The sequence below is a fragment of the Dasypus novemcinctus genome, chromosome 13 (assembly GCF_030445035.2).
Source record: "Dasypus novemcinctus isolate mDasNov1 chromosome 13, mDasNov1.1.hap2, whole genome shotgun sequence".
Classification (NCBI taxonomy): domain Eukaryota; kingdom Metazoa; phylum Chordata; class Mammalia; order Cingulata; family Dasypodidae; genus Dasypus; species Dasypus novemcinctus.
The window spans coordinates 26,126,531-26,151,727 of NC_080685.1; the positions used below are offsets into that span (position 1 = coordinate 26,126,531).

Consider the following 25,197-nt stretch of genomic DNA (forward strand, 5'->3'; position numbering starts at 1 on the left):
GTCTTCTCCATTCATTTCTCTTCTGCTGCCTGACTCAGAACCACCTTACGTGACTTGACAGACACTCTTGTTCTTGGCTGTGCAGAACCAGGTAATAGCATTTGAATGGGATGAGATGCAGCGATGGGATACAGATGAAGAAGGAATGGCCTTCTGTTTTGAATATGCACGAGGAGAGAAGAAGCCCCGTTGGGTTAAAATCTTCACACCATATGTGAGTAATAGATGGGGATGCATGCTTGGGGAATGCAGATTGGGCTTCAGTTCTCGGTTAGCTAGAGGCATAGATGGAGAGAGATACAGAAACAGCAGCTGTCTTGAGATCTAAACCTGTTTGAATCCTAGAGCCTCAGGTTCATCGAGTCTTTCCTTTAGGCCCCACTAGGATTGGCAGTTTCACATCCCCCTTAACTCACAATTACCACTAGAAGGAGCTAGAGAATAATAGATGAGGGAGGCCTTGGTCTCTCAGTGCCTGTCAGGGTTTTTTCTGTGGGCTGAGCAAGTTGGGAAGGTGGAGTGTCTGGGGGCAGGAGTTCATAGACATGGCCTGGTGGTGCTTGGCTTGAGAAGTGTGTTGCTACTTTTTTTTTTCCAGTTCAATTACATGCACGAATGCTTCGAGAGGGTGTTCTGTGAGCTCAAGTGGAGAAAAGAGGTAATTCTAACCAATTCTTGAATTGACTTTTTCATCTGTTTTTTTGTTTAAAATTTATCAGCCTGTAGCTACACAGGCTGGAACCCACACCTCCATATCTGCTTTTCTAAGAATATCAGCTAGGGACTGGTTATTCCATGGGGCCCGGCACATTCTTCCCTCTAGAAAGGTTGGCCTCCAGATGGCAAACAGGCTGTGCAAAAAAGTCCTGTCTCTTCCTTTGTCTAGAGGGTAGACATTGGTTACAGACTATTCCATCTCTCATGATTTCACAGACCCTCCACTGCCTGTTTTTAATCCAGTCACCCTCCATGTTGTTCCTAATCCAGAGGGGCAATTGTTTTAAGTTTCAGCCAGTTTGACTGGCTAAATCTCATGACAGAGATTCTCTAGACTTATCAAGAATGTATATGTTTTGGAAGATGTTTGCTACTGCTCTACTGCTATCTGTATGTGCCAGGGTTAGAGCAGAATTTGGAAGATGCTGAATAATTAGCCATTTATTCTTAATGTTTCAGAGATTCAGAAAGTAATGTCAAGAACGTGCAAATTTTTATTCTTGATATAGTAGAAGAAGAAAAAAATTGGGCTCTGGCAACCAGATCTGAGTTCTATCCTGGCCTTTTCTCTTTCTGTGATTTTGGGTAAATCAGCCTCCCAAGATCTCAGTTTCTCATCTGCAGAATGGGACGGCTAAACCAAATAATTAATATCCCAGGTCCTTTCCTGTTCTAAAAGGCTATAATTTTATATGGGAAGTTTTGTCAGGGGAGGGGCCAATTAGAATTAGTCATCCAGTTGTACATTTTCAGTTTCTGTTTAAGGGTTGTCTCCAAAAGAGAGGCTATGTGGACACCTAAGGCTTCCCAGTAACACTTTTCTTTTTTTCCTTTCAGAACATTTTCCAGATGGTGAGGTCACAGCAGAGGGATGTGGCCACCTAGCCTTTCCTTATCCCCTCCCTTCTCTTGACCCTTATCCTTTTAGCCCTCTCATCTCCCATGTCAGACAGAGTAACCATTAACACAAAAGAAGAGAAAAAAGGAAAAAAATCAGTATATTCAAAAGTCCTAAACTAAATGTTATTAATAACTCCCTCTGAATTTCATGTCTCTGGAATTGAGCTGGTAAAAAACAACAGATTGGTCAGTACCAAGAGTCAACTGAGTTAAGACAGGAAAAGAAATAAGCCCAACCAACTTGCCAAAGGTATCTTTGTTCTTTCACCTGGGCCTCATACCAACAGACTCTCCTTGTACTATATTTTTAAAACTGGAACTATGAACTCCATCCATTTGCACTGTTAAGACATATATATGTATGTATGTAAAAATTATATATACACAAATTAGCTGCACGTATATACATATATATATTTCTTTTAAAATTTCATATTGATGGCAGTACCTTTTTTAGCTTGTGTTTTTACACACCTTTCACTAGGATTCATGATCTCTCTCTTGCTCTCTTTATTTTGAAACAAATTTTAAAAAGGAAAAAAAAAATTTTTATAGGGAAAATACCTCTCCTCATGAAGGACTCGAAAAGTTTACAACCTGCTTGGTTTTTTTTTTCTCCCTTTATTGTACTGAGTACAGATTCTGGCTTATGGGTTGTTACTGAGTCTGAGGAGCAAGGAGCATAATTTCTTTATCTTCTAAGAGGGTGCAGGGGTGAGGGTAGGGAGAAAAAGGTGTGTTTCTAAAGGGTAGCAAGGCAGCAAGATATGCAGGGAGAGTCTACAGACTTGGTGTGGCCTCTTGATTCCAGTAGTTTTCCTGGTCCTCTGTCTCTCTCCAACACATGGCTTTCTAGCCAAGTTCCACATCTCCTCCCTGCTTCCCTAGTGCCCCTTGTTTGCTTTCCCCCAGCTCACTTTCTATTGTCCCAGAATAGAAATGAGGATGGGCTTAGAAGGAGGTTACCACAGGAACTTGAAACATAGTAATTACTTTTTTTCCTGCCTTTTCTGAAGCAGGGATAGTGCTAGGGATCAGAGTTAAAGTTGATACCTTTAGGCCCAAAAGTTGGACTTATGTGGGGGAAAGGAAGCAGTGCCCTAAGTGCATAAGCTTTCCCCTACTCCATTCCTGACCAGTAACCACCCTTAGCTATTATATTCTCTGTGACTTCCTTAAACAGTAGTCACAGTATCTTCAAAACCTTGGGATAGGTCAGTAGTCTGTGCCAACCAAACCGTAGCCCCACCTAAACTAGCTGAGGGCCCAGGAAGAAGCAATAGGAATATGGTTGATCTGGATTGGATCTCAACTTTTACGTCGGAGACTAAAGAAAGACCTTTTTGTCCCCTAAAGAGCTCCTTATCTCACCTTGCAGTTAGACCTTTTGAGACCTAAGAGCTACATCCCAGGGTCAGGGACCAGACCTGACAGTGGTAGGGCAGCATTCTCAGCCCCTGGGCTCTAAGTCAGGCTCAGATGCAGCTGAAACTCATCTTTGAGCCTTCTGTTTTTTAAGCTTTCTCCACCTTCCAAGCAAACATCTCCATTGGGTAGCATTTTTTGCATTGCCTAACTGGAAAGCAGTCATACTTGGTTGTGATCAACTCCACTGAGCAATGTTGGGATGGTTTGAAGTTTTCTTTTTTTGTAACTTGCTTTTTTTTTATTAGGAGGTACCAGGAATTGAACCTAGGACCTCATACATGGGAAGCAGGCGCTGACCTACTCAGCTACATCTGCTCCCCAATGAGTATTGGTTTTTTCATTTTGTTTTGTTTGTTCATGGGAGGTACAAGGAATTGAACCTGGGACCTTGTACATGGGAAGCAGGTGCTCAACCACTTGAGCTACATCCACTCCCCTGTAACATATTTTTATAGATCATTGTGAGGCCACGTTTATTCTTCTCTCACTCTGTTGTCCTGGCAGCTGCTTACCCCAGTGGCATTATAGGCTCACCTCAGACATCCTGTCCTCCCCTTTTCCAAATCCAGGTGGAGTCAGGAATGCAAAACATAAGAATGCTCATTGTTTAAAGTTGCAGAGAGTGATCCATGATTCAAAGGCTTTGACATAAGATTGACACCTTTTTTTGGCTTAAACAAATTTAATACTGAGCCAAGGACCCTGGAAGGAAGATATTTTGATTTCCTACTCCAAGATGCGAAAGAGGCTTTTGGTACCAGCTTTGTTCAAACTGTAAAAATAGCAGCAGTTTGCCCCTACTCCCTTATAGTGGGAAAGGAATGAACAAATCCCAGAGTCCAGTGACAGCCCACATGCTGGCCTCCGAGTATGATGTATTTGGAGGATACCCTGGGGATTTGGAGGCCTCTTACAGTGGTGGATGCTGCTATGTTCCCTTTCTGGCATAGCATCCACTTGGTGCTTTGGAGATTGGGTGAGGGACCCCATAGATAGTTGGCCTATTCGCAACTCCTGTTCAGGAATAGCTCCCACTGGAGGCTGTACCACCATCACAACACCCAGCTGCAGCAAGGAAATGGGAAAAAGGGAGACTCCAGGGGACGCACCTTCTCGCCTTCTTCCCACACAGGCCTCCTCTGATGGAGGTAGAGACTGCTGTGGCCGTGGAAGTCCACAGGATCAAGCTCCTCTTTGAATGAAGCAGTGTTAGGTGTGACTCTCCTTTTCCCTTTCTCTAATCCTTACTACTTTTCTTAGTCTTGGGTTCTTCCCAAGGAGGCTCCTACCCAGTCTTTTGCAGTTTATCTCTGGGAAAGGGGGAGACTCCCCCCTTTCCACTCAGCAGAGCCAGCAGGGTCTTCCTGGTCCCGCATTGTCCTCCCCTCCACTCTCAGTTTCTGTACTCTGGGGCAGAAGCTCAGGGCTTTGAGGGATCAGGAGGAAGTATAGGCCCTCAGAAACCCATCCCTGAAGAAAATTTCTTGGGCCATGCTTTGTGCTCTCTGTTTATTATATTTTTTTTCTAGCAATTCTCCATTTTTCTGCCCTCCCTTGCCCTAGGTCTAAGTGCAGCACAGGTACAGATATGTATATGTGCTCAGGGCAGCCCCTAGGCCTGTAAAGAGCTCTCAGGGAGGAAGTGGATAAATTTTCCAACATTCCCATGCCTGGCCCATGTTTCACCCTTTAGTTTCCCATTCCAGGCCAGTAGCTTCGGGTTGTCCACCTCTTGTAGCTCCAAACCCAATGCATAGAGCAGCAAAATAGGGCATTGATAGGCGACACCTCTTTCTCTAATCGCGGAATTTGCTAACTTAGGGGCCTGGTTCCTAGGAAGCAATTTTCTTAAAGGTAACTATGTCCTAATTGACTCAAGTTTCCAGGCATGGAGGGACTACTGTGTCCTTCCTTCTCTCCATCATACTTTCTGACTGGATTGATTGTAGAGTTGAAACCATTTGATCTGTTGGACCCCCCAACACATTGCTAGGTTCCTTTACCAACTTCATTGTGTCACGTTCAACTTCCTTTTGAAGGGAGGATAATGTGGTTAAATTCTGAGAGATTATAGAGGTGATGGCTCTGCAGCGTTAGCTCCCCTTCTTCCAGTGCTACCTCCTATCTTCCCCCTCCCCTAAACCTGAGCATGTCATGCCAGGCCTCATTCATACCAGGACAGCATCGGCTCACTCCTCAGCAATAATCTGGGTGTGTGGGAAGCTTAAGGCTCTGGAGAGGAACAGAATGGAAGAGGGGAGTGACATGGGCTGGGGGCCCTTGGCCAACTGCTAAACTTGGATACCAATTTTATATCATGCCCTGCCCCCCTTTTAAGCCAGTGAGCTGGGCTTCAGTTCTCCCCAGGCGATGCACACTTTTAATTTATTTGAGAGAAACTCTAATTGTATTTTCACTGCAGTATCTTGTATTTTTTATTTGTGATTTAAGAAATGTGAAGAGAAAATACACAGACACATAATGGCTAACAGTGTTTCTTTCATTCCTTGTTCTAGAGCTAACCACTCTAAAATTGTTTGGTAATGTCACTTAGTGTAATTAATTGTAACATATTCTTTTAAATAAATTGATTTATTGATGAAACTATTCTTTGGTTTCCTAGACGACAAATCCTTTGGGTTATGTGGAAAGACATGAAGAGGGACCTTTGAGACTTGAGTTAGAATGGTCAGTCTGAAAATGCAAAGGAATGTCTAACGAGTTCTCCTCCTAAGTAACTCATGATGCAGTCTTTTGAGGGTAGGGGATGGGAAGGGTGGGAAAAGGAGGAGCCAGGGATGCCCTGGTCTACAGTTCTGTTCTCAATGGCTTCTTGGAAAATTCCTTCTTCCCCCTCAGATCTCAAAGAAAATTCCTTCTTCCCCCTCAGATCTCAAAGAAAATTCCTTCTTCCCCCTCCTCTCCTCCAGACTGCACAAAATCCAAGACTCACAGGACTCTTCTCCCTCGCCCTATACAGAGAGAGCCTGGCAGAGCTCTTAGGAGAGATTAGCACCACCACCACCCCATTTCTCCCATAACATGACTATACTTTTTCATTTTTCCAATAACTAGGAAACTTTTTCTCTCCGAGGGGATCTGAGCTCAAGGTACATATAACCCCTCATGAATGCCTAGCAAAATGCCAGGCCCCGTGGATGGTTATATTCCCTCCTCTCTCCCTATAGTCCCTGAGAATTAGGGTGGTCCTGCACGCCCTTTGCTTTTGGAGAGGAATCTTAAGTACTGTGGCCTGATTATCTACTCCTGAGTGTGTTTTCTTCCCTGTGCATTAGTTCATGGGCTGAATCTGCTCTGAAGAGAAACCTCCGTTTTTATTATTTTATTTTATAACCCTTAATTATGTGCTTTTCACATAAGAGCAATGACCAGTTTGAAATTTGTTGAGTAGTTTGGGGAAAGATATTGTTTTGTGTCTCCTTCACCCAGTGATCAGCATTGAATATTTGAAATCTAATAGTTGAATAAATCTTATATGGGAAATTTTTCTTCAACAAGGAAAAGATTCATAGGAGGCAAGAGTAGAAATTCCAGGGCTGGAAATACAGAGGCTGAAGTCAACAAATATATATTGAATATCTACTGTGTGCAGTGTATTTTGCTAGATACTGCAACAGGTACAAAAAGCAAAGTCAAACATTCTACTAGTTACAGCCTCCTAGAGGAAAGGAGAAATTTACAAATGACCATGATACGGCAGTGGAAGATTTTTGTGCCATAAGAACTATAAAAGGAGGGAGAATGACCTCTGGGTGAGGGCAATTAAGGAAATCTTTATTAAGAAAGTGGTGTTCAAGATGATCCTTTTAGGATGAGTAGGATTTCAGTAAGAAGGCATGCAACAAGCATTGAAGGACATGAAAAACAGTTCTTTTTGACTAGAGCTTAGGGCAGGTGTAGAAGTGAAATGGAAGGTTAGGCTTTGGAGAGCCATGAATGCCAAGCCAAGCTGTTCGACATTAAAAACAAGAAGAGCCAGAGAATTTTGTGGGTTTTTTTATGTAGTTTAGAAATATTGCGGGAAGCAGACTTGGCCCAGTGGTTAGGCGTCCATCTACCACATGGGAGGTCCATGGTTCAAACCCCAGGCCTCCTTGACCCGTGTGGATTTGGCCCATGCGCAGTGCTGATGCATGCAAGGAGTGCCCTGCCGCGTAGGGGAGCCCCACGCGCAAGGAGTGCGCCCCATAAGGAGAGCCGCTCAGCGCAAAAGAAAGTGCAGCCTGCCCAGGAATGGCGCCGCACACACGGAGAGCTGACACAGCAAGATGACGCAACAAAAAGATACAGATTCCCGTCCTGCTGACAACAACAGAAGCGGACAAAGAAGACGACGCAGCAAATAGACACAGGGAACAGACAACCGGGGCAGGGAGAGGGGAAGGGGGGAGAAATAAATCTTTAAAAAAAAAAAATTGATGTTTAAGTGAAGGTCATAATAATTGAAAGGAGGGAAATGGATATGAAAAATGTTTTGGATATAAAATCTTTCATGATTTAGTAACATTGAGTGTATATTATTAGAAGGTGCTTAATAAAAAATGACTCCATAGGTTTCATGTCAAGGTGATTGGAAAATAGATATATTTAAGAGTTGGAACTTTGGGTCAGAAAATATTTTCCCTTTGGACTTAGTAAGATTTAGGCACAGATAGAATATGCAGATACAGATGTCTAGCAGTCATTTCTTAATTACTTATTGAGTGCCTTCTAATGTTTGGGCACTGTTTAGGTGGAGATATGATGGAGTACAAGTTAGAGTGGGTGTACAATAATTTTTAAAAGCTAACTCTGGCCTCTGGGGAGCAGAGACTGTAGGAAAGCAGGAGGGGAAACATGGGAACAAATGAGGCTATTGCAGGTATTTAGTGGGTTGGTGGTGACCTGGACAGTGTTGATGGAAGTGGACATAAGAGAGAAGTGAGTAGATCAGGGATGTATTTTAGAGACAGAACCAGTAGGGCTTTGTCATTGGATTGGATAGGAGATGTGAGATAAAGGGTGTAATCAAGCTGTTTGGCTTGAGCTGGTAGAGAGTGATGCTGTTTACTAATGACGAAGGCTGGAGGAGGAAGAGTAATACCTAAATTGAGCTCAGGAGAAAAATTAGGTTAGAAACATATCTGGGAGTGAATTTCATTGAGCAGATGAGAGGATGCAATACTGGAGGGAAACCCCATTTATAGGGAACAAGTGGAAGCTGACTCCTCAGTGAAACAGACCAAGCGAGGGGCCAAAGGACAAGGATCTTGTAAGAACCAGGAGTTTGGGTCAGGGCTATCCAAGTTCTCAGATTTGGAGAAGAGAATGAGACTTGGCCGTGCTTGGAAATTCCTTCGCTTACAAATGCAAGAAACTAAGACTGAGAAAGGCTTTGAAAGTTCAGCAGGAAAAGTAAAAGACAGAGAACCCATGGCTCTCAAGCATATGCAGGGTTCAATCCCAAAGGAAATGGAGATACCCTGAAGTTTATATACTTCAAAGATCTAAAAATACAGGAAGGGAATGGAAATGTATTAGAGGAATTAAGTCAGGGCCTTTTCTCCCTGTCATATTCTCATGTTAGTCCCTCTAACTGAGGTGGTTTTTCTAAATGTCTGTTTTCATTTCTACAACTGGAAGGCTTCTCCCAGTCTCTACTATTAACCTGTCGGCTCCACTCTTCAGCCTTAAGAAGTTATTTTCCTTTTCTTCCCCTTTATGCTGCCATTAACATTAGAACAGTAACTTGATTATTTTAGAAAAAGAAACTGATGCTGAGTTTGATCTTGCTTGGTCTGAAGTTAGGGGATCCCACTGTCATTTCCTATTTTCTTCTGCTGTCACATTTGATTACTGCTGCCTCTTCTGCTCAGAAGAGATGTTAGTGAAGCTTCAGTAACTAAACTACTCTTTTACACCTTTCCTACTATGTATTTGGAGGCAAAATGATGCTAGAAACACGTATAATTATATAAGAAACAAGTTGGGGGCTTTTTTTTCTCTCTAAGATGGTCTCCTGCAATCAAAGGATCTGGAGATCTTGCCCAAAAGTTTTGTTTCCTCCAAAAGGCCCCTCGGGGTGTCTCCTTCATCCCCATCTTTCTACCTTACTGACCTACTGCTTCCTGGGAAAAAAATCTGAGCTCATCCTTGGACAGGGGTGGGGGAAGCAGCAGTGACAGACTAAATGCAGTCATTAATGTTGGTGTGAGGGGCTGCCAGCCAAGGGGCTGCCTGAGTTCTGGGAAAGTGCCAGGAAGGAGGAGACTTCCCAGTCTTCCTATCTCCCCACCCCCACGCCAGGAGAGAACTCACCAGTCAGTAAATCACTGTGGGAAATGCCCTTGGTCTAAAACTTAACTTTGGTCTAAAACTTCCATCTCTCTGTCCTGATTCAGAAGCTATTCTGAAGCCTCAGTGAGGCAGCTCAAGGGAAAATAAATACCAACTTCTGTTGCCCTCCTCCTCACACACAAACACCTGCATCTCTAATTGGGATTGTAGATGCTGTGTACTTGGTTGAGTTTCCTGACTGAATATCTAGGCCTCTTGCTGATGAAAAACGCACCCCTGATCTCTACCCATCCAAAAGACCTATTTTCTTTCCTGAAACAGTGTCTACAGATATGTCTCTAAAGCACATCGCATGTTGCTTCTCTGGCCTGAAGCCAGCCCCAACCGAGAGAGGCTGGAAAGTGAGCACGTTTATAGGAAGGGGCACAGTGAAGACGGGTAGCCGGTACCTGCCTAGAAGCGCATGGCCAACCTGCTGCTGAGGCAAGGACTAAGTTCCCTGGGCCATCCTCCTGAGCCCAGTCCTAAAACAATTTACCGAAAAGAATCTAGGAGTTGGCTTATACAGGCCACCTTCTACCTGATGGAGGAGTCACTGCTATAGCCTGCTTGATACTTCTTGGGATCTTTGCCTCAGGTAAAGAATAGATGCTTGAACCTGTGAGAAGAGAGTATCGTGGGCTTCAGAGTCTGACAAATTGGGTTCAACTCCTGCAGCCATCTCTTACCAGCTCTGTGACTCTGGGTTACTTAACAATTCAAAGCCCCCATTTCCCTGTCTCCCAGTAAATGAGAAAAGGCACATTAAGGGCCCAGCACAGAATCACACACACACACACAGCAGGTGCTTAATAAATAGTGGTGCTACAGTTAGCTCCCAGTATCCCCACTGGCCTGGGTACAGAGATGGCTCATGCACATGACCAAGGGAGAAACTGAGGCCCAGAATGTGAGACTGAATCCATGGCCTTCCAGGGGGCAGGGCTGGACACAGGAGAGAGGCCTGCTGGCCTGCTTTCCTCCCTCTGCCCAGCTCTCCCGAGCATTCCAGAATGCACCCTCAGAGAAGGGCAGGAGAAGCTGTGAGTGAAGTCTGGACCCTGCTCAGAAGCAGGGCCTGGGTCCTCCCTGATGGGGTTTTCTCTCCTATACCTCCCTCCCCTCCTCCCTCCCCTGCCCACTCCCTGCATGTACCCCATCCCCTACCCTCAACCTTCCAAGACTCAGTTGATGCTTTTAAACTTTTTTTATTTAGACAGAAAAGACCAACTCTTTCAAAGTAAAATGCAATAAATAAATAAGTTAAGCATAGAGAACTGTCTGAAACGGACTCCCAAGTCTCCCCCTTACCACCCCCACCCCCACCCCATTTTCTTTTCCCCAAAACCTCTTCCTAAAGAAAATGATCAGATAATAAACCCCTTTAGCCCTCCCCACACCCCTCCTCCCAAATACCCAGTTACCCCCCAAATTTAAGGGAGAAATCAAGAGAGAAAATACCCAAGGGAAACATTGTCTAAACTCCCAGAAAGAGAGATGGCAGCGTCCGGGCCAGGCCGGGCTGGATAACGCACGGGTGGTAGTGGTATTTACACGGAGGGGACCAGCAGAGACTGTAAACATTTTTAGGGGTTCAGGGGGAAGGTCTTTTCCTCGTGAAAAGAGGAGGGTCTCTGTGGCTGACTGGCAGGGAGGCAGCCCTCAGGGCTCCCCACACCCTCCTTAGAGGGGGCCCTTGGGGGACGCGGTGAGTTTTAGGGCTGGGAGCCTGGGACCCAGGGATGTCCTACCTCTAGCTGAGGAGGGCGGGGTATGAGAACCAGCTGCTGAGAAACCCCTAATGCGGGGAAGAGGCTGGAGCAAGGGCAGGGCGGGAGTGTGTGGGAGGCCCCAGCTGCCCTCCTGGGGGCCTGCACAGGTAGGACAGGCCCACTGGTGGGGGAGGCAGCTACGAAAGCTGGGCACAACAGACCCCGACAGAGGACCTCTAGCAGAAGGCAGACACCCCAGAGCCTTCGAGCCGTTCTTTGCTCCCTCACCAAGGCCAAAAGGGCACCTGAGAGGAAACAGGCCCTTGGAGCCAGGGAAGCATAACCAGGGCCCTTCAGAGCGGCGGGGTGGTGGGAGTGGACGCGTGTCCTGTGCGCCCGGGGCCATGAAGCAGCTTTTGCCCCAGAGCCCAATCGGGCCAGGGCAGATGTGCAGAGAGGGCCTGGGCCAGCCGTGGGAAGAGGGGTGAGGTGCCCCTTCCTCTGGTATCTCCAGACCTGTGAAGGAAGGAAACATGGGTGTGAAGCAGTGGGGAAGATGGCAGCCAATGCAGGTCACAGGCTCTACAGGGAGGGAAGAGGCAGCTGGGGGCGGGTAGGGGGTGGCGGGGTAGAGGATGGGGCTGTCTGAGGAAGGCAGGTCATCAGAAAGGCCTCAGTCGAAATGGAACCATCCAGCCCCCACCCCCACCCCCCAAGCCATTAGCAAAGGGCAGGGACAGAGGAGGTCAGCGGGGAGGGGAGGGTGGAAGACAGAAGAAACCAAAGCGTACATAGGAAGGAAGTTTTCAAACAGCCCATGAGAAAAATAAAGACTGGAAGATAGAGACCTAGAGCGGGAGAAGGGCAAAGGAATGACAAACAGGCAGGCGGAGAAACTAAGGGCAAGGAGAAGGGGGTGCAGTGTAAGAGACAGACACCTGGAGAGAGAGAGAGGGAGCGTCCTCAGAAAGAACGACAGAGAAGGCCAGGGAGAACTCAGGTCTGGGCTTAGGGCTGAAGGACCTAGGCCCCAGCCCCTAGGTCGTGCTCTCATTCCTTTTTTGGAAAGGAACAAAGAAAGCAGGAGAGAAATGCACAGAACACAGACCACAGTCACCAACCACTGTTGACCAAACACATCCCGCGAGCTGCCCCCGGCCCTGACCCTGGGCTGGGGGGCGCCTCCCTCCGCGGCCCCCTCCCCAAATAACAAACAATCGGCTCCAAAGACAACACGCTCGTTCCATGCAACTTACAGGGGCCCGGAGCAGGGGTCCGGGGATGGGGGCTTCGGCTTTCGAGACACGGGCCCTGAGCTGGGGGGGCCCCCAGAGTTGGGGGGAGTTAAGCAGCCAGGATTGGGGAAAAGGGGGAGAAACAGAAAATGTGGGTATTGTTCTTGGGTTGTGTATTTCAGGGGTTTGGTCCAAAGGTAGATTAAGCAATACGAAAGTAACCAATGCTCACGTCTCTGTGGCCATGAGGTTGGGGTGGTGGCGGGCAGTGGGGCGGAGGGACCTGATAGTGAGATCCACAGGCAATACAACACTTCAGCTTCCTCCTTCCTCAACCAGAGCTACTCCCAAGAGGCCTGAAGGCGCTCCCCCCACTCTGTTCTGTGCACTCTCTACTGTCCCGTGGGCCTACTGCTAAGTAAGAAAAACTAGCTGAAGCCCTCCTGTCCCCGGAAGACAGATTCCAGGAGCCAGTGATTCTAGGATCCTCCAGGACCCTGAACCAGCCCCCTTAGCCCCTCACCTACTTCCCTAATTCCACTCCAACCCAAAGGAAAACCAGAAAGAGAAAGACACAGACAACAGACACTGAGCAGACACACAAGACCAGATATTGGGCAGGTTCTGGGGCGTGGACACAGATAGGCATAGATGGGGCTCTCCTGCGGCCAGTGTGTGTGTGTGTGCGTGTGTGTGTGTGCGTGTGTGTGTGACTTGCATGACTGAAAAAAGCTGAGAGAGCTGCCCTAGCTCCCTGCTTCAGGTGCCGCGAGTCAGGGGTGGGCAGGAGGCAGTGGGCATCCCTGAGGGTGGTGGAAAATGGGAGGGGGCAGTCCCAGCAAGGGCCCTGGCTGCAGTGTGCAGGGGCACAGGAGGGGAGCAGGACCCACCTGAGGGCCCTCAGTAGGGCCGGTTGGCATCCTTGGGCCGCTTTAGCTGGACTTTGAGGCGCTTCATGCCGATCTGGAAACCGTTCATGGCCTGGATGGCAGCCTGGGCACTGGCCGGATTGTCGAAACTCACGAAGCCTGGGGTGAGAAGGGCATAAGGCCCGGGCCAGCCCCATGTCGCTCCCACGTGCTTAGGACCAGGGTCTGCTCGTTGGTTTCCCTGGACCACCCCCCACCTCCTCCAGGTATCCCAAATGCCTAGAGAACAGCCTGGCACATGGTAGGCACTCGGTAAGTATTTGTGGGTTGACTGATGGATGGAACGGGTCCAGTTCAGCCACTCACAAACTAGGACGTTCTTTCCAGCACTTTGCAGGGTGGCCCCCTCCTCAGCATGAACCTGCCTTTTGAAAACGTCCAATGCCAGGCCCTACATGACCTCTGAAGCAGGAAGGACTTGAAGGTTCCCTTTCTCCCCTGAAACAGCCTTTCAAAGACATCAAAGCCACTAAAACGTATTCCCTCAGCCCTCCTCTCAAACACCGAATATCCTCAGTCCCGGAGCCCATTTCCAGACCTCAGGGACTACAAGTGCGAGAGATCGTGGATCTGCCGGTTCCTGGGAAGAAAAGCTGGAGCCGTGGTTTTCTGGAGAGGGAGATGGGCCTGGGCAGCAACTGGTGGGGGTACCGAGTGTGTCAAAATGGAACTTTTGTATCCTGGACAATCTGGACTTCAAACGTTGGACCCATGGTGACCCCAAACACCTTTGACTCGGTCAGACCTTGTCCAAATTTGGAGTTTGGCAAAACTGTGCCATGTTTTGTCCTTTGGATCATCATATTCTTACCAAAACATTTGCTCTGATTGGTGGCCCGATCAACAAAGACTTTGGCTGAGATGACGTGGCCAAAGGGGACAAACATCTGGAGGATCTCGGAGTCGGTGAACTCCTGGGGCAGGTGGTAGATGAAGATGTTGCAGCCATCGGGGCCTGCAGGCCAGTGGAGACAAGAGGGAAGAACTTAGGGACCGGGAGACAAGCTCGAGGCGCGCGGGGCCCAGGGAAAGCAGAGCCTGGAGGGCCTTCCAATCCCAGCCCCCGGCAACGTGGGCCAGGGCTCCAGCCACCTCGTCCCCCTCACTTGTGTCTCCCGGCCTCTGGCAAGAGCAGGGCAAGAGGGAGCCCCTGAACCCACAGCAAGGGCAAGTCTATCCCCGGAGCTGTGAGGAGCTGGCCCCGGCCAGGCACCTTCTCGCTGCTGCTGCTGCTGCTGCTGCTGAGGGGGCGGTGGGGGCTGCTGGGCCACCAGGGCAGGAGGCTGCGGGAAGGCGGGCGCCACGAGGCTGTAGGCCGCAGGGTAGGCTGCTGGGGAGGGGAGAACAGAGAGAGCCAATCCCCTCCTCTAGCCCAGGCCAGCGGAGCCGCAGGGCTCAGGGAAGGAGCCACCTCAGACCCCTGACGGGCCCTCCTCCGGGTGCGGCTTGTCCTACAGCCCAAAGGCCCCCCGGCCTCTTGCCCACACCTCCCACCCGGGTGGGTGCTGGGCTGGGGCCTCACCTGTGTAGTGCTGCATGCCCGCGTAGGCCTGCTGCAGGGGGTCCACGGGGGCCGCGGGGCTCTGGGCTGGGGAGACAGCACAGAACCCTGAGAGAGGGGCTGGGGGGTGGCTGGGAGCCCCGCGGCACCCCCGGGAGCAGAGGCCAGGCAGATGGGGAGGAAGAGCCACTTCTGGGCATGGGGCGTGAAAAGAGGGGGCAGAGGTGCACAGAGCAGTGGAAGAGGGGCAGGAGGCCGTCGCTGGGGAGGCCTGAGTGTGAATCTGGGCTCCGCTGGCCGGCCCCGCAAACCCAGGCAAGTCACTTCACCTCGCCAAGCCTCAGTTTCCTGGACCGAAAAGGACTGAGCATGCCCACCCAGGACAATGCAGGAGAAGGTGGCAGTGTCATAGCTGCAGGCAAGAGGGGGTGGTGGCCTTGGAGGGCTGCGGAGGGGAGGGGTGGGGCAGGCAGAGAACCCCACCTGGGTAGGGGTGGACCCCGTTGGGATACAGAGCATCAGGGGCAGGCTGCCCAGTGGGCTGGGTGGGCACAGGGCTGTAGCCGTTGACGCCCAGGGCAGCAGGGATGGCAGAGACGGGCGTAGCAGCGATGGCAGGAGGAGTGCTGGTTCCTGGGGAGGAGACCGCGACCCGGACCGAGCAAAGAGAAGCAGAGGACACACAGACGCAGAGAGAAGCAGTCAGCCAGGCTGAGGCGGAGGGGAGGGAGCGGGCCGCTCTCTCACCCCTAAGTCCCTCCTGGACCCCACGGCTTCCCTGAGCACTGCCCCGTGCCGCCCCCCCCCCCCCCGCCCCCCGTGCCGCAGCCCCCTGAGCCGCCTCATCCGTGCCCTGCCCTGCCCTGCCCTGGCCAGGCCTTACCTGAGGAGGGGGTGATGGGGGTGGCGATGAGGCCGTTGGCGTTGATGGCGGCCATGTGCTGCATCTGCACGGCAGCCATGCTGGCCATGGGGCTGAGGTAGGCACTGTGAGCTGCTACCAGCGCCGCCTGCTGCTGCATCAGCTGCCGGGAGAGGAGAGTGGGGCCAGGGCCCCGGCTCCCCGGCCTGGCTCCCTCCCCCAACCCGGGGACAGGACACGGGGGACCAGGAGGGAGCTGGAGGAGGACCAGGCCGGCCCGGGGCGCTGCTCACGGCCTGGGTGTAGGCGCTGTAGGCTCCAAACTGGAGGGCGATGGGGCTGAACATGCCCAGCTGCGTGGCCACCTGCTGCATCCGGCGGAGCCCTCGCTCCTTCTCTGTGTCAGCAAACTTCACCACCAGGCTGGACGAGGCACCCTGGGCACGGGGAGGCACAGAGTCAGCACCGCCGCCCCAGAGCACCGGGGCTCGGCCTGGGCTGCGGGACTCGGGGCTCGACCCCTGGCAGGGCAACCCGCCCCCCTGCCGGCGTGAGCCGAGGCGCGTCCAGCCCCGCCTCTCCCCGTGCCCACGGTGCGGGAGAGGCGCGAGGAGGCGGCGGCCCGCAGGCCTGAGCCGCGAGGCGCACCCCGAGCGCAGGGCCCGGGCCCCTCCCCGGCCGCACTGCGCCCCGCGCCCCGCCCACGCCCCTCCCCAGGGTGGGCCCCTGGAGCGCCGCCTCCAGTTTTAGTACCAGCCCGGGGCAAAGCACCAAACTGGAGCATCTGCGGGGCTGATCGGGACCTCGGAGCCAGGAGGCTCGAAGGTCTCCAGCGCGCCGGCCGCCGTCCCCGCTCCGCGTGCGGGCCCAGCCCTGGCTGGAGAACCCGAGCTCGGCGCGGGAGCGGCCAGGGCCCTCAGGGGCTCGCCACGCCGCGCAGGAGCCGCCCGAAGACGCGCGGGGGCCGGTGGCCTGACGCCCCGCAAATGCGGGTGGCGCTTACGGAAGAAGGGCAGGAGGGGCGAGGAGAGCGGAGGGGCCGGGGAGGGGGCGGGCGGGAGGAGGAGGAGGGGCCCAAGGTCAGGCATGAGGAGCGGGAAGAGGGCAAGCCCGTCCGCAGCGGGAGCGGGCGCCCCAGAAGTGTGACTCTTGCGGCAGGAGAGTCCCTTGCCCTGGATTCCAAGAGCCCGCGGCGAGGGGCGTGGCCCCGGCCCGGCGCCCTGAGGTGCGGGGCTCACCGGCAGGGTGCGGCTGCTGTGGAGGGTGTTGATGGCCGCCTGGGCCTCGGCGTGGGTCTGGAACTTCACGAAGGCACAGCCTGGACAGGCGAGGGTGGAGGGGGAAAGGGCTGAGGGCCCGCCCAGCTCCCCGAGGCCCAGGGCCCGGGCGCCCCGCGGGGCCGGCCAGGCGGCTACCTTTGCTGGTGCCGTCAGGCCCCCGGAGCACAGTGCACTCATCTATGGTCCCGAAAGGCTCGAACATCTTGCGGACGTCCTCGTCTGTCTGCTGCTTCCCTAGCATCCCCACAAAGAGCTTCCGGTCTTCTGGGGGGTAGGGGCACACGGGGAGTGGCATGGCCGGGGCTTCCCGGCTGCTCTCCCCGCCCTGCTCCAGCTTGGGACAGGCAGGAGCCTGCGCCCTTCACCTTCCGGTCCTCCCTGGCGCTCCAGGCACTCCCCCTCCCTGGGACCCAGGGCTCCGCGGCGTCAAAGGGGCGATGGCGGTGGGGGGTGTACACTGACGGAGCGCTCGCCTCGGCTCCGAGGCCTGGCCCGCCACCGCGGGCCTCCGTTTTGCCATCTCTGCAGTGGGCCAGCTCACACCCTCTTCTGGCCACGCTGGCTCTTATCCCTGCCTTGACCAGAAGCCTTGTCCCTTAAGACAGACTGCCCCTGGGCTACGCCAAGTCCCGGGCGTGGGACGGGGCGAGAGGGGCTGAGTCCAAAGGGACGGAACCTACCTCCACGGCTCTCGCTGTCGGCTGGCTTGACCTGGATGGGCCTGTTCATCTAAGGAGAGAAAAGAAGGCGGTTGCTGGGCACCTCCTCCAAACACCCCCGAGAACGCCACCCCCGACTGGGCCCTGCAGGGAGGCCAGACCCCGGCCGGGCCCCCAGCCCTCTAACCCTCTGCTGGGGAGAAAGGGAGGGGGCCTAATCTCGGGCAGGATTAGGCCAAGGGCATTAGAGGCAGTGGAAGGAGAGGACGGAGAAAGGCTGTTCAGGGGGCAGAGCTCCTCGCTCAGGTCGGGACCCGGATGATCTGGCCAGCGATAGGTGTTGCTCCCCTTAGGGGAGAAGGGGGCCTGCCCACGGGCCCGGGGCCTGAGACACAGCCCAGGGTTGGGGGGGGCGGGACTCAACAAGAGCTCCCTCGATTCCAAAGGAGAGCAGAGACCACCCTCCGAAGAGGCCGCAGGAGGTCTCTACACTGAGGGAGACCCCACAGATGCCCGGCTTCCTTCTGACCCCTAGAGGTGGGTCTGCCTCTCTTTCAGCCCCCCTACACCCCTTGACCCCAGGGGGAAGCCACTCGGGCTGCACAAAGGGAGCAGATGCCCAGTCTCCGTGGCAACGAGAGAATGCGCGCCATGGCAACCGCCCACTCAGCCTGATTTATCCGTCCCCGTCACCCTGGCGACCGTGGTGACGTCATCACTTCTGCTGCTCCACACACCCGGAGCAGGAGTGGGGAGGGGGGTGGGTGGGAACTGGGTTTGCGGGGGGAGGAGGGCTTGGTGGGGGCTGGGCGGTGGGGGAGGGGTCCAGGGAAGCTTCCTGCTGCGGGAGGGAGGCCCGTCCCCTGCTCCAGGTCCCAGCCTTGGTCTCTCTCCAGACCACACAGCTGTGAAGGTGGCGGTGCTGCCCCGTGCACGCGAGCAATTCTCCCCAAACCTGCCAAGCCCTCCACACCTCTCCCCTCTCCCCCGCCCCCAGGTCTCTCCTTTGTTCAGCCTTCAGGAGAAATGGAGAAATTCCCATTTCTACTCCTCTTGTCCACATCTGTTGAGAGGACTTGGAAAATAATCCCGCCAGTTAAGTTCTTTAATCAGGGAGGGGAGCTTCTTAGCTGGAGAGTGAGGGGAAGGACTCAGTATTTAACATCTGAGAAGAGCCTGCTTTTGTGGATTTTGACCCATGGGGCACACCCACTCACCCCACTCATCTGATGGTGGGACAGTCCTATTTTCAGTGATGATGACGATAAAAACAATAAACATTCATCTACATCCTGAGGGTGGAGCTAAAGATACCTCAGAAAACACAATGGAATGAGCTAGGTTCAGGGACTGACCCTGTCTATCCCTAGCTGAGTGACCTCGGACAAGTCATTTCTCTCCTCTGAGCCTCAACTTCATCAAGGGGCTGGGTCTGATCATCTCCAGTCAGGCCCCCGTCAGCCCCAGTGTTCTAGCACATGGAGACATTGTGTCACCACCGAACCCAGAGAAGTGCCCAAGTGAAGGCTGCCTCCTACTCCCTCGCACACTGGACCTCTGAGATCAACTCTAAGCCCCCTCAACCAAGAGTCCTTCCCAGGGGCCCACCCCTCAGACCTCTGGTGGGGGAACAGCTGGTGGGGGATGGAGGGGAAGTCACACAAATCTCCCCCGCCAGTCTGCCCCCAGCTTTATCGTCCGCCAATCTGGGATTATCCCATCCCAGGCTCAATCTCCTCAGCAGTGTGTGCGCTCTGCGGAGTGGGTGAGGGGGGCTTCCGGGCAAGGCAAGGGTGGGAGGCAGACGGCGGGGATCCTTGGCCTTTCACACTCCAGCCAAAGCCATCAGTGCTCCCCTGACAGGGCACCCCTCCGCCGCCGGCCCCTGCCCCCCAAAAGAGAGGTGGGACCAGGATCAGGCTGGCAGGGTTAGGGAGTTCTTATCTTGGCACCAACCCCTTCCCAACAGTCCTTGGGGAGCCGCTGTTCGAGTTGGAGATGGGGACCTGGGCCCAGAGAGAAGGGACGGCCCGTTCTCCTGCTCAGGCTCCAGGCAAACAGGTAGCGAACCAGCAAATACGGATGCTGACATGGAGTCACACGAGACGCATGCAAGGGTGCCACGGCACAGGCCCCCGACGACGGAAGGCTCCCCCCACCCAGCACCCGCACAGCAGCCTCCCGGGGTGCCCCCAGTGCCCCGTGCCCAGCCTCCCTCTTCTTGGCCTGGCACTTCCTGTGGGGAGCTCAGTCTTTGTTAGCTCAGCTTGGGCACACCTGCCCCCTCCCCTGAGCCCAGCTGCGCCCTGTTTACCTGGCAACCAGGAGCCGGGTGCCTCTTCCCTAGCTACCACCCCCAGGTGATAAGCCCTCCCTAGGGCCTCCCAAAGAAGAAGGGGCTATTTATACCCCAACCCAGTATCACTGAGAGTCCCCCTTTGGAGGCCAGCACCCCTCTCGCCAGCAGCAAAGACCCCATTCCCAAGAAGAGCTCATTCTCCCCACAAAACCCAGCTCTCCGAGGGCACAGGCCTGGCATCCTGCCACTCCTGGCTCCAAACTTGTGCCTGGTCCCAGGCCATGCACCCTCCCTTCCACGGCCCGGATGCGTCCGCCCATCTGCACACTGGCGGGGAAGGCCATGGCCCCAGAGTGGGATTTGGGTCCTGTGGGGGGTGGCAAACAGGACATCCCTCACACCACTGCCTCCAGGAGGCCACACTCTACTCTGAGGATAGATCCAGGGGCCTGCGGCAGAGCCGTAGGGAATTCTTGGGGAGAGAAACGGAAGTGGGGCTCCACAGCCATGGGTTCAGCTCCCGTTCTTTCTCCATCCCTAAAATCATCCTAATATGGTAGCATCTTCCAGATTCCGGGGTGGCAGGATGGGCGAAAGAGCTAAATGCCCCCCTTAAAAAAGAACCTGCAGTAAGAGGGCATGGAGATTAGACAGCTGGAAGAACTTCCCAGCACAGTTGTGCGGGAGCCAGCACGCTGTGCACACAAACACACAAACACATGCTCAGTGATGGAGGGGAAGCTGTGCCGCCAGGAAGAAAGGCAGGTGGCAAGAGAACAGGCCTGGGATGCAAAGGATCAGGCGGGGCCTGGCCAAAGACATCTGCTCCCCTAGACTGCCCCGGATATGCTCCCCCAAACCCCCAAGATGGGGTCCCCCTAGGACCCCTCACTTCCTATTTGAAACCCTGCCAGGTGGTTCTGGACTCTGCCCCTGGGTCAAGTGCCAAAGTGGAGAGCGCAGCACCTGGCGGCCGGGCAATCATTAACCGCCCTGCTCCCTCACCCCACCTGGGCCTATTTGCTCAGGAGGGGGAAGCAGCGCCCTTCCCCACCCAGGCCTTCCTCACCCAGGCCCTTCCCCACCCAGGCCTTCCTCACCCAGACCCTTCCTCACCCAGGCCTTCCTCACCCAGGCCCTTCCCCACCCAGGCCTTCCTCACCCAGGCCCTTCCCCACCCAGGCCCTTCCCCACCCAGGCTGGAGCCCCTCCCACGCCGCTTCCAGCGCTGCAGGGGCCCAGTCCCAGGGCAGGTGCCCCCTCAGGCTCACATGGCCCCTGGACTGCGCACCCACCCCCAGGCCATCACTCTTCACCAAACTTTCCATTCTTCGTCCCCCTTTTCCTCTCTAGCTCTTCCCCCACCCCCCAGGCCTGAGATAAAGGAGACAGGGACAGAAAAGACAGAGAATAGCCCTGGAGATGAAAATTGCTTTGGGGGGGGGTGGTGTTCCACGGAGGAAAGGGAGGGAAAAGGAAAGTTGGGGCAGGGTGGGGAGCAAGGCTTCCCAGGGGTACGCGTTCACAGCTGCACACCTGGGCTGGGCTCGAGGCTTGCACGCGTGTGCTCGCCCTCGCCCTCCCCTTGGACGCACGAGCCTGCTGGCACGCAGCACAGGCCTCAGCTCGCTGGGGTGACTGCTGACCCGGCGCTCGCCACAGACTGGACAAGACAGTGGGGAGCTGGGGGGGGGCGGTAGGCAGCGGAAACCCAACTCTCAGCTCAAAGGCTGAGGCTGAGGGGCCACGGGTGGGGTGGGGTTTGAGGCTGGGGGTGGGGGGTGGCCTCCTGCTCCTGGGCCCTCCCCGCTCCCCCCCCAGCTGTTTTGTCTGTTTCTCTCCCAGGAGGAGGTGGAGAGCCGGCACCGCTCTCCTTTTGCCACGGGGGAAGAGTGGAAGCCGTGGCAGGTGAGTCTGCGGCTCCCAGGCTGTGCTCAGCACGTGTAGGCTGAAGGGTAGGATGGGAGTCAGGCCTCAGGACCTGGGAGCCCGCGGGAGCAGAGAGATACAGAGGCCACGGGGCGTCCCCTCCCGGGGCTGCGGGACCGCAGGGCCGCCTGAGGCGCGACAGTCCTGCCCTCAGTGGCCGCCAGGCCTGGGGCAACCTGCGAGGCCGGCAGAGAAGGAGGGACAAAGAGACACGACCTTGCGGGGCGGGACGGCGTCTGCGGGGAGGCGGGCGCGGCCTCCCTGGGCCCACGCGGCGGAGTCCGGCCTCCACCCCGACGGCCGCCCCTACCCCAGGCTCCCTCCCGGCGCAGGGCTGCCCAGGCCCCGCTGCACCCCGACGCCCTGGACTCCCTTCCCGCCGCTGCTCCTGGGAGACCCTAGGCGCTGGGCCCGGGGCGCCCCTCCTCACCCGGGCTCCACTTCCGCTCCCGACGGAGCCACAAAAGCGGGCCCGGGCGCCTCCTGGCGCTCCGACCCCCACTGGGTGTCCCACGTCTCGCCACCCCCTCCCCACGCCTCCCAAGCCAAGTCCCCCTGAGGGGGGCCGCCCCCCGGGCCGCGGGGAAGGGGCTGCATCTGCTTCTTTTGCAAAAGTCACGTTTACTCCGATAGCTGCTGCCTTTCTCCCCAGGTGAGAAGACAGGTGTGCGCCTCCAGCGAGAAAAAAGGACACGAGGAAGAGCCCGTGGTCTGAGAGGAGGGCGGATGCGAGTCTCCTGTCAAGGGCCGGGACCTTCTCCGGCCCCCTGGCCCTGGCCAGGCTGGGACTCACCCCTGGCAGCGTCTTCTGTTCGTGCAGGGCGCTCTGGGCCTTCAGGGCTGAATCGCGGGCACAGTACGTCAGGAAGGCACATCCTGAGGAGGGGGCAGGGGCAGAGAGACAGGGCAGGGCCGTGAGTCCCGGGCTCCCCTCCCCGAGCAGCTGCCGCCTCTCCCCTCCCGCCCTGAGGGCTGTGAGGGAGCACCCGGGGTGAGGACAGTGCGGCAGACACCCAGAAGGCCTCCTGGAGGGGGGACAGCAGGGAGGCCCCGGGCCGTCGGGGCTGGGCTTTGTGTCGGGGCAGGGGGCCTGTGCTCGCCAGGTGACAGGAAGGCGCGCAGCGCGGTCCTGGCCTCGGCTCCTTTCCCCTTTCTTCTTTGCCTCCACCTCCCTCCATCTTGGTCCTCACCGCCCCTTCTCCTCTCCTATTTTCCCCATCTCCTGATGGCTCCCAACTCCACTCCACAGGAGGTAGGTGGAACGTGAGAGTGGAAAGGGGAAGGGAAGGGAAGAGCGGTGGGCCGGAAGTGCCTTTGCCCTGGGCCGTGGAGGAGGGAAGACCGTGTGGCCGCCGGGTCCCAGCGTCTGGACTTCCCTAGGTCCTGACTCCTGGCCCCGGCCTGGCCCTCGCCCCAACTCGGCTCAGCCAGCGCGGCCCTGGGACAGGCCTGGGAAGCGCGCTGCCTTCACCCCCAGCTCTCTCAACTTTCTCGGTCCCCACACTTCCAGGTCTTTACCCACCTCTGCCCTTCACAGCCCTCTCCACTCGGGCCCTCTCAGGCCTGGAGCTGTCCACCCCATGCACACCCACTCTGGCCAGTGGGGGCACCTGACCCTGTGCCCCAAACCCCATCCCAAGATGAGCTGAGGCTCTTAAGAGCCTCATTTTTGCTTATCACACATCCTCACGCGCCTTCTCTCTCCTCATCTCCCATACCAGCTCCATTGTCCCCCATCCTTTCTTGAGTCTCCCACGACATCAGCTCCACCATCTCTGGGGTCCACATCCCTGCAGCTCCCCTGACAACTCTTCACCCAAAGGAGGCCCCCCTCAGCCTTCCCGCCTGGAGTGCTCTGTCCACCCCAGCTGATCTCTCCCGGCTCCTCCACTCACACTCCCCAGGCCCTGAACGCTTCCTCCTCCCGGCTCAGCCCTTGGCGGCCACGCCATCCCTTCGGCTGGCTTCCCCCCTCCTCCCAGCCTCCCAGCGCCCCCCTGCAGCGTCGCCAGCCTGGCCTGACCCCTCACCCTTGTGCAGCCCGGTGTACTTGTCCTTGATGACAGTCAGCTCGAAGATCCGACCAAACTGTTCAAAGATGGGCTTCAGGTCCTTTTCCTCCAGATGCCTTGGGATCTGCCCCACAAACAGCTTGATGGCATCCGGCTCCTTCATTGGGGCGGCCCAAGAGGAGGGGCCGAGGGGAGCAGGGAGAGGCCCAAAGGCCAGGGGGAGCTGCCCAGCACGCGGGGAAGTGGCGGGGGCCGGGGGCACAGCTGGGGCTGGCTTTCCCTTTGGCCCCCAGCCACGCTGCTCAGCAGAGGGCCGCCTCTTCACACAAAGGAGGCCCGGGGAGTTGAGGGACAGGGGTCAGGGGTCTAGGCAGACACCGGCGTGCCACCAGGGGGCATAGCCCGAGCGAACGCGCTCCCTCCCGGGGATTTGGCAAATATCCCAGGTTGGGGCTCAGTTGTGGCCAGGACCTGGAGGGGGTTCCAACGGCGGCAGGGGCTGAGGCTCAGAGGGCCGGGACCTGGGGGCGGAGGGGGGCACTGGAGGCAGGGAAAGGCCCGAGGAGGACGAGGAGGATGGGGGCTGGGGGGGTGGGGGCCTGATATGGTGGCCAGCGGCGTCAGTGAGGGGGGCCCCCTCCTGAGGCGGGGCAGGTGGCTCTCTCGTTGGCTTCCCCTGCAGGACACCTCCCCTGTGGTTGATCCTTCTGCTGGGTCTGAAGATCCCTGATGCCAGATGCTTGATCTCTGATGGCGGCAGGGCTGCGGGGGTCCCTTTGACCCTGCTGCCCCCCTTCTGGTCCTCCCCTCAGCCCCCCTCCCACCCCCACCCCGGCCCCTGGGCCTGGGCTGCTGCCGGCTGCTCCCGCCGCTGGGGCTGCCTGCTTTCCCGGTCACCTGGGTCCCGGAGCTCTGCTCTCCGGCCGCGCTCTCCTCAACAAAAACCTCCCCCTTCCACACCCCCCTCCCCACTCCCACCTCCTTTCCCCTGACATCAGTGATGTCAGTCTCAGGGGTGGAATACAAATTCTCTACCCTGGAGAGGGACGCACAATCCCGGCAAGAGCCACGCCCTCTCTCTATCGCCATCCTCCCCGACTCCCCCAGAAGAACCGCTGGTCCTGTGGATAATCACCCTTCCCCCATTTTACTCCCAGTCGGGAGTTGGGCAAAGCACTAAAATGGAGAATTTATAGAGGAGCCCTAAGGTGGGGTCCATTGTTCCGGGGGCTGGAGCTGTCCCCGGTGCTGGAGGAGAAGACCCAGGAGAGGCGGCGGGGGGGAGGAGGAGAGCGGAGCCTGGCAGCTGGGGAGCCGGAGAGTGGGGAGCCGGGCAAAGAAAGCAGGGAAAAGGGGATGGAAGAGGAACGGTGGGGCACGTTGCGGGGGCAGGAGGGG

General features: G+C 55.7%; 2 protein-coding genes across 13 annotated transcripts in view; one reads left to right on the forward strand and one right to left on the reverse strand.

Annotated features, from left to right (window-relative positions):
• The window catches only part of SNX27 (sorting nexin 27), a 110,598-nt gene extending 104,946 nt beyond the window's left edge, over positions 1-5,652 (forward strand). Inside the window, exons 10-12 of the mRNA XM_058309642.1 lie at positions 86-214; positions 599-658; positions 1,555-5,652. Coding sequence (XP_058165625.1) covers positions 86-214; positions 599-658; positions 1,555-1,602 — 237 coding nt within the window. The 3' untranslated portion in view covers positions 1,603-5,652. The remainder of the gene's footprint in view (positions 1-85; positions 215-598; positions 659-1,554) is intronic.
• Positions 5,653-10,573: 4,921 nt separating this feature from the next.
• CELF3 (CUGBP Elav-like family member 3) lies at positions 10,574-24,772 on the reverse strand. Of its 12 annotated transcripts, none has more exons than XM_058309645.2 (14): positions 24,697-24,772; positions 23,818-23,923; positions 22,581-22,663; positions 17,581-17,629; positions 17,036-17,161; positions 16,859-16,938; positions 15,914-16,057; positions 15,642-15,783; positions 15,242-15,391; positions 14,780-14,845; positions 14,471-14,587; positions 14,069-14,212; positions 13,219-13,356; positions 10,574-11,609 (listed from the first exon to the last, which is right to left on the reverse strand). In XM_058309645.2, exons 4-13 carry the CDS (start codon positions 17,627-17,629, stop codon positions 13,229-13,231), a joined length of 1,146 nt encoding a protein of 381 aa, XP_058165628.1. In that variant the 5' UTR covers positions 22,581-22,663; positions 23,818-23,923; positions 24,697-24,772; the 3' UTR covers positions 10,574-11,609; positions 13,219-13,228. The 12 variants fall into 12 exon arrangements, 11 of the variants coding, with proteins under 11 accessions (XP_058165628.1, XP_058165630.1, XP_071063540.1 ...); XM_058309647.2 differs by having other exon boundaries at positions 17,036-17,164; positions 24,697-24,761; XM_071207439.1 differs by having other exon boundaries at positions 14,471-14,584; positions 24,697-24,743.
• Between the last annotated feature and the right edge of the window lie 425 nt (positions 24,773-25,197).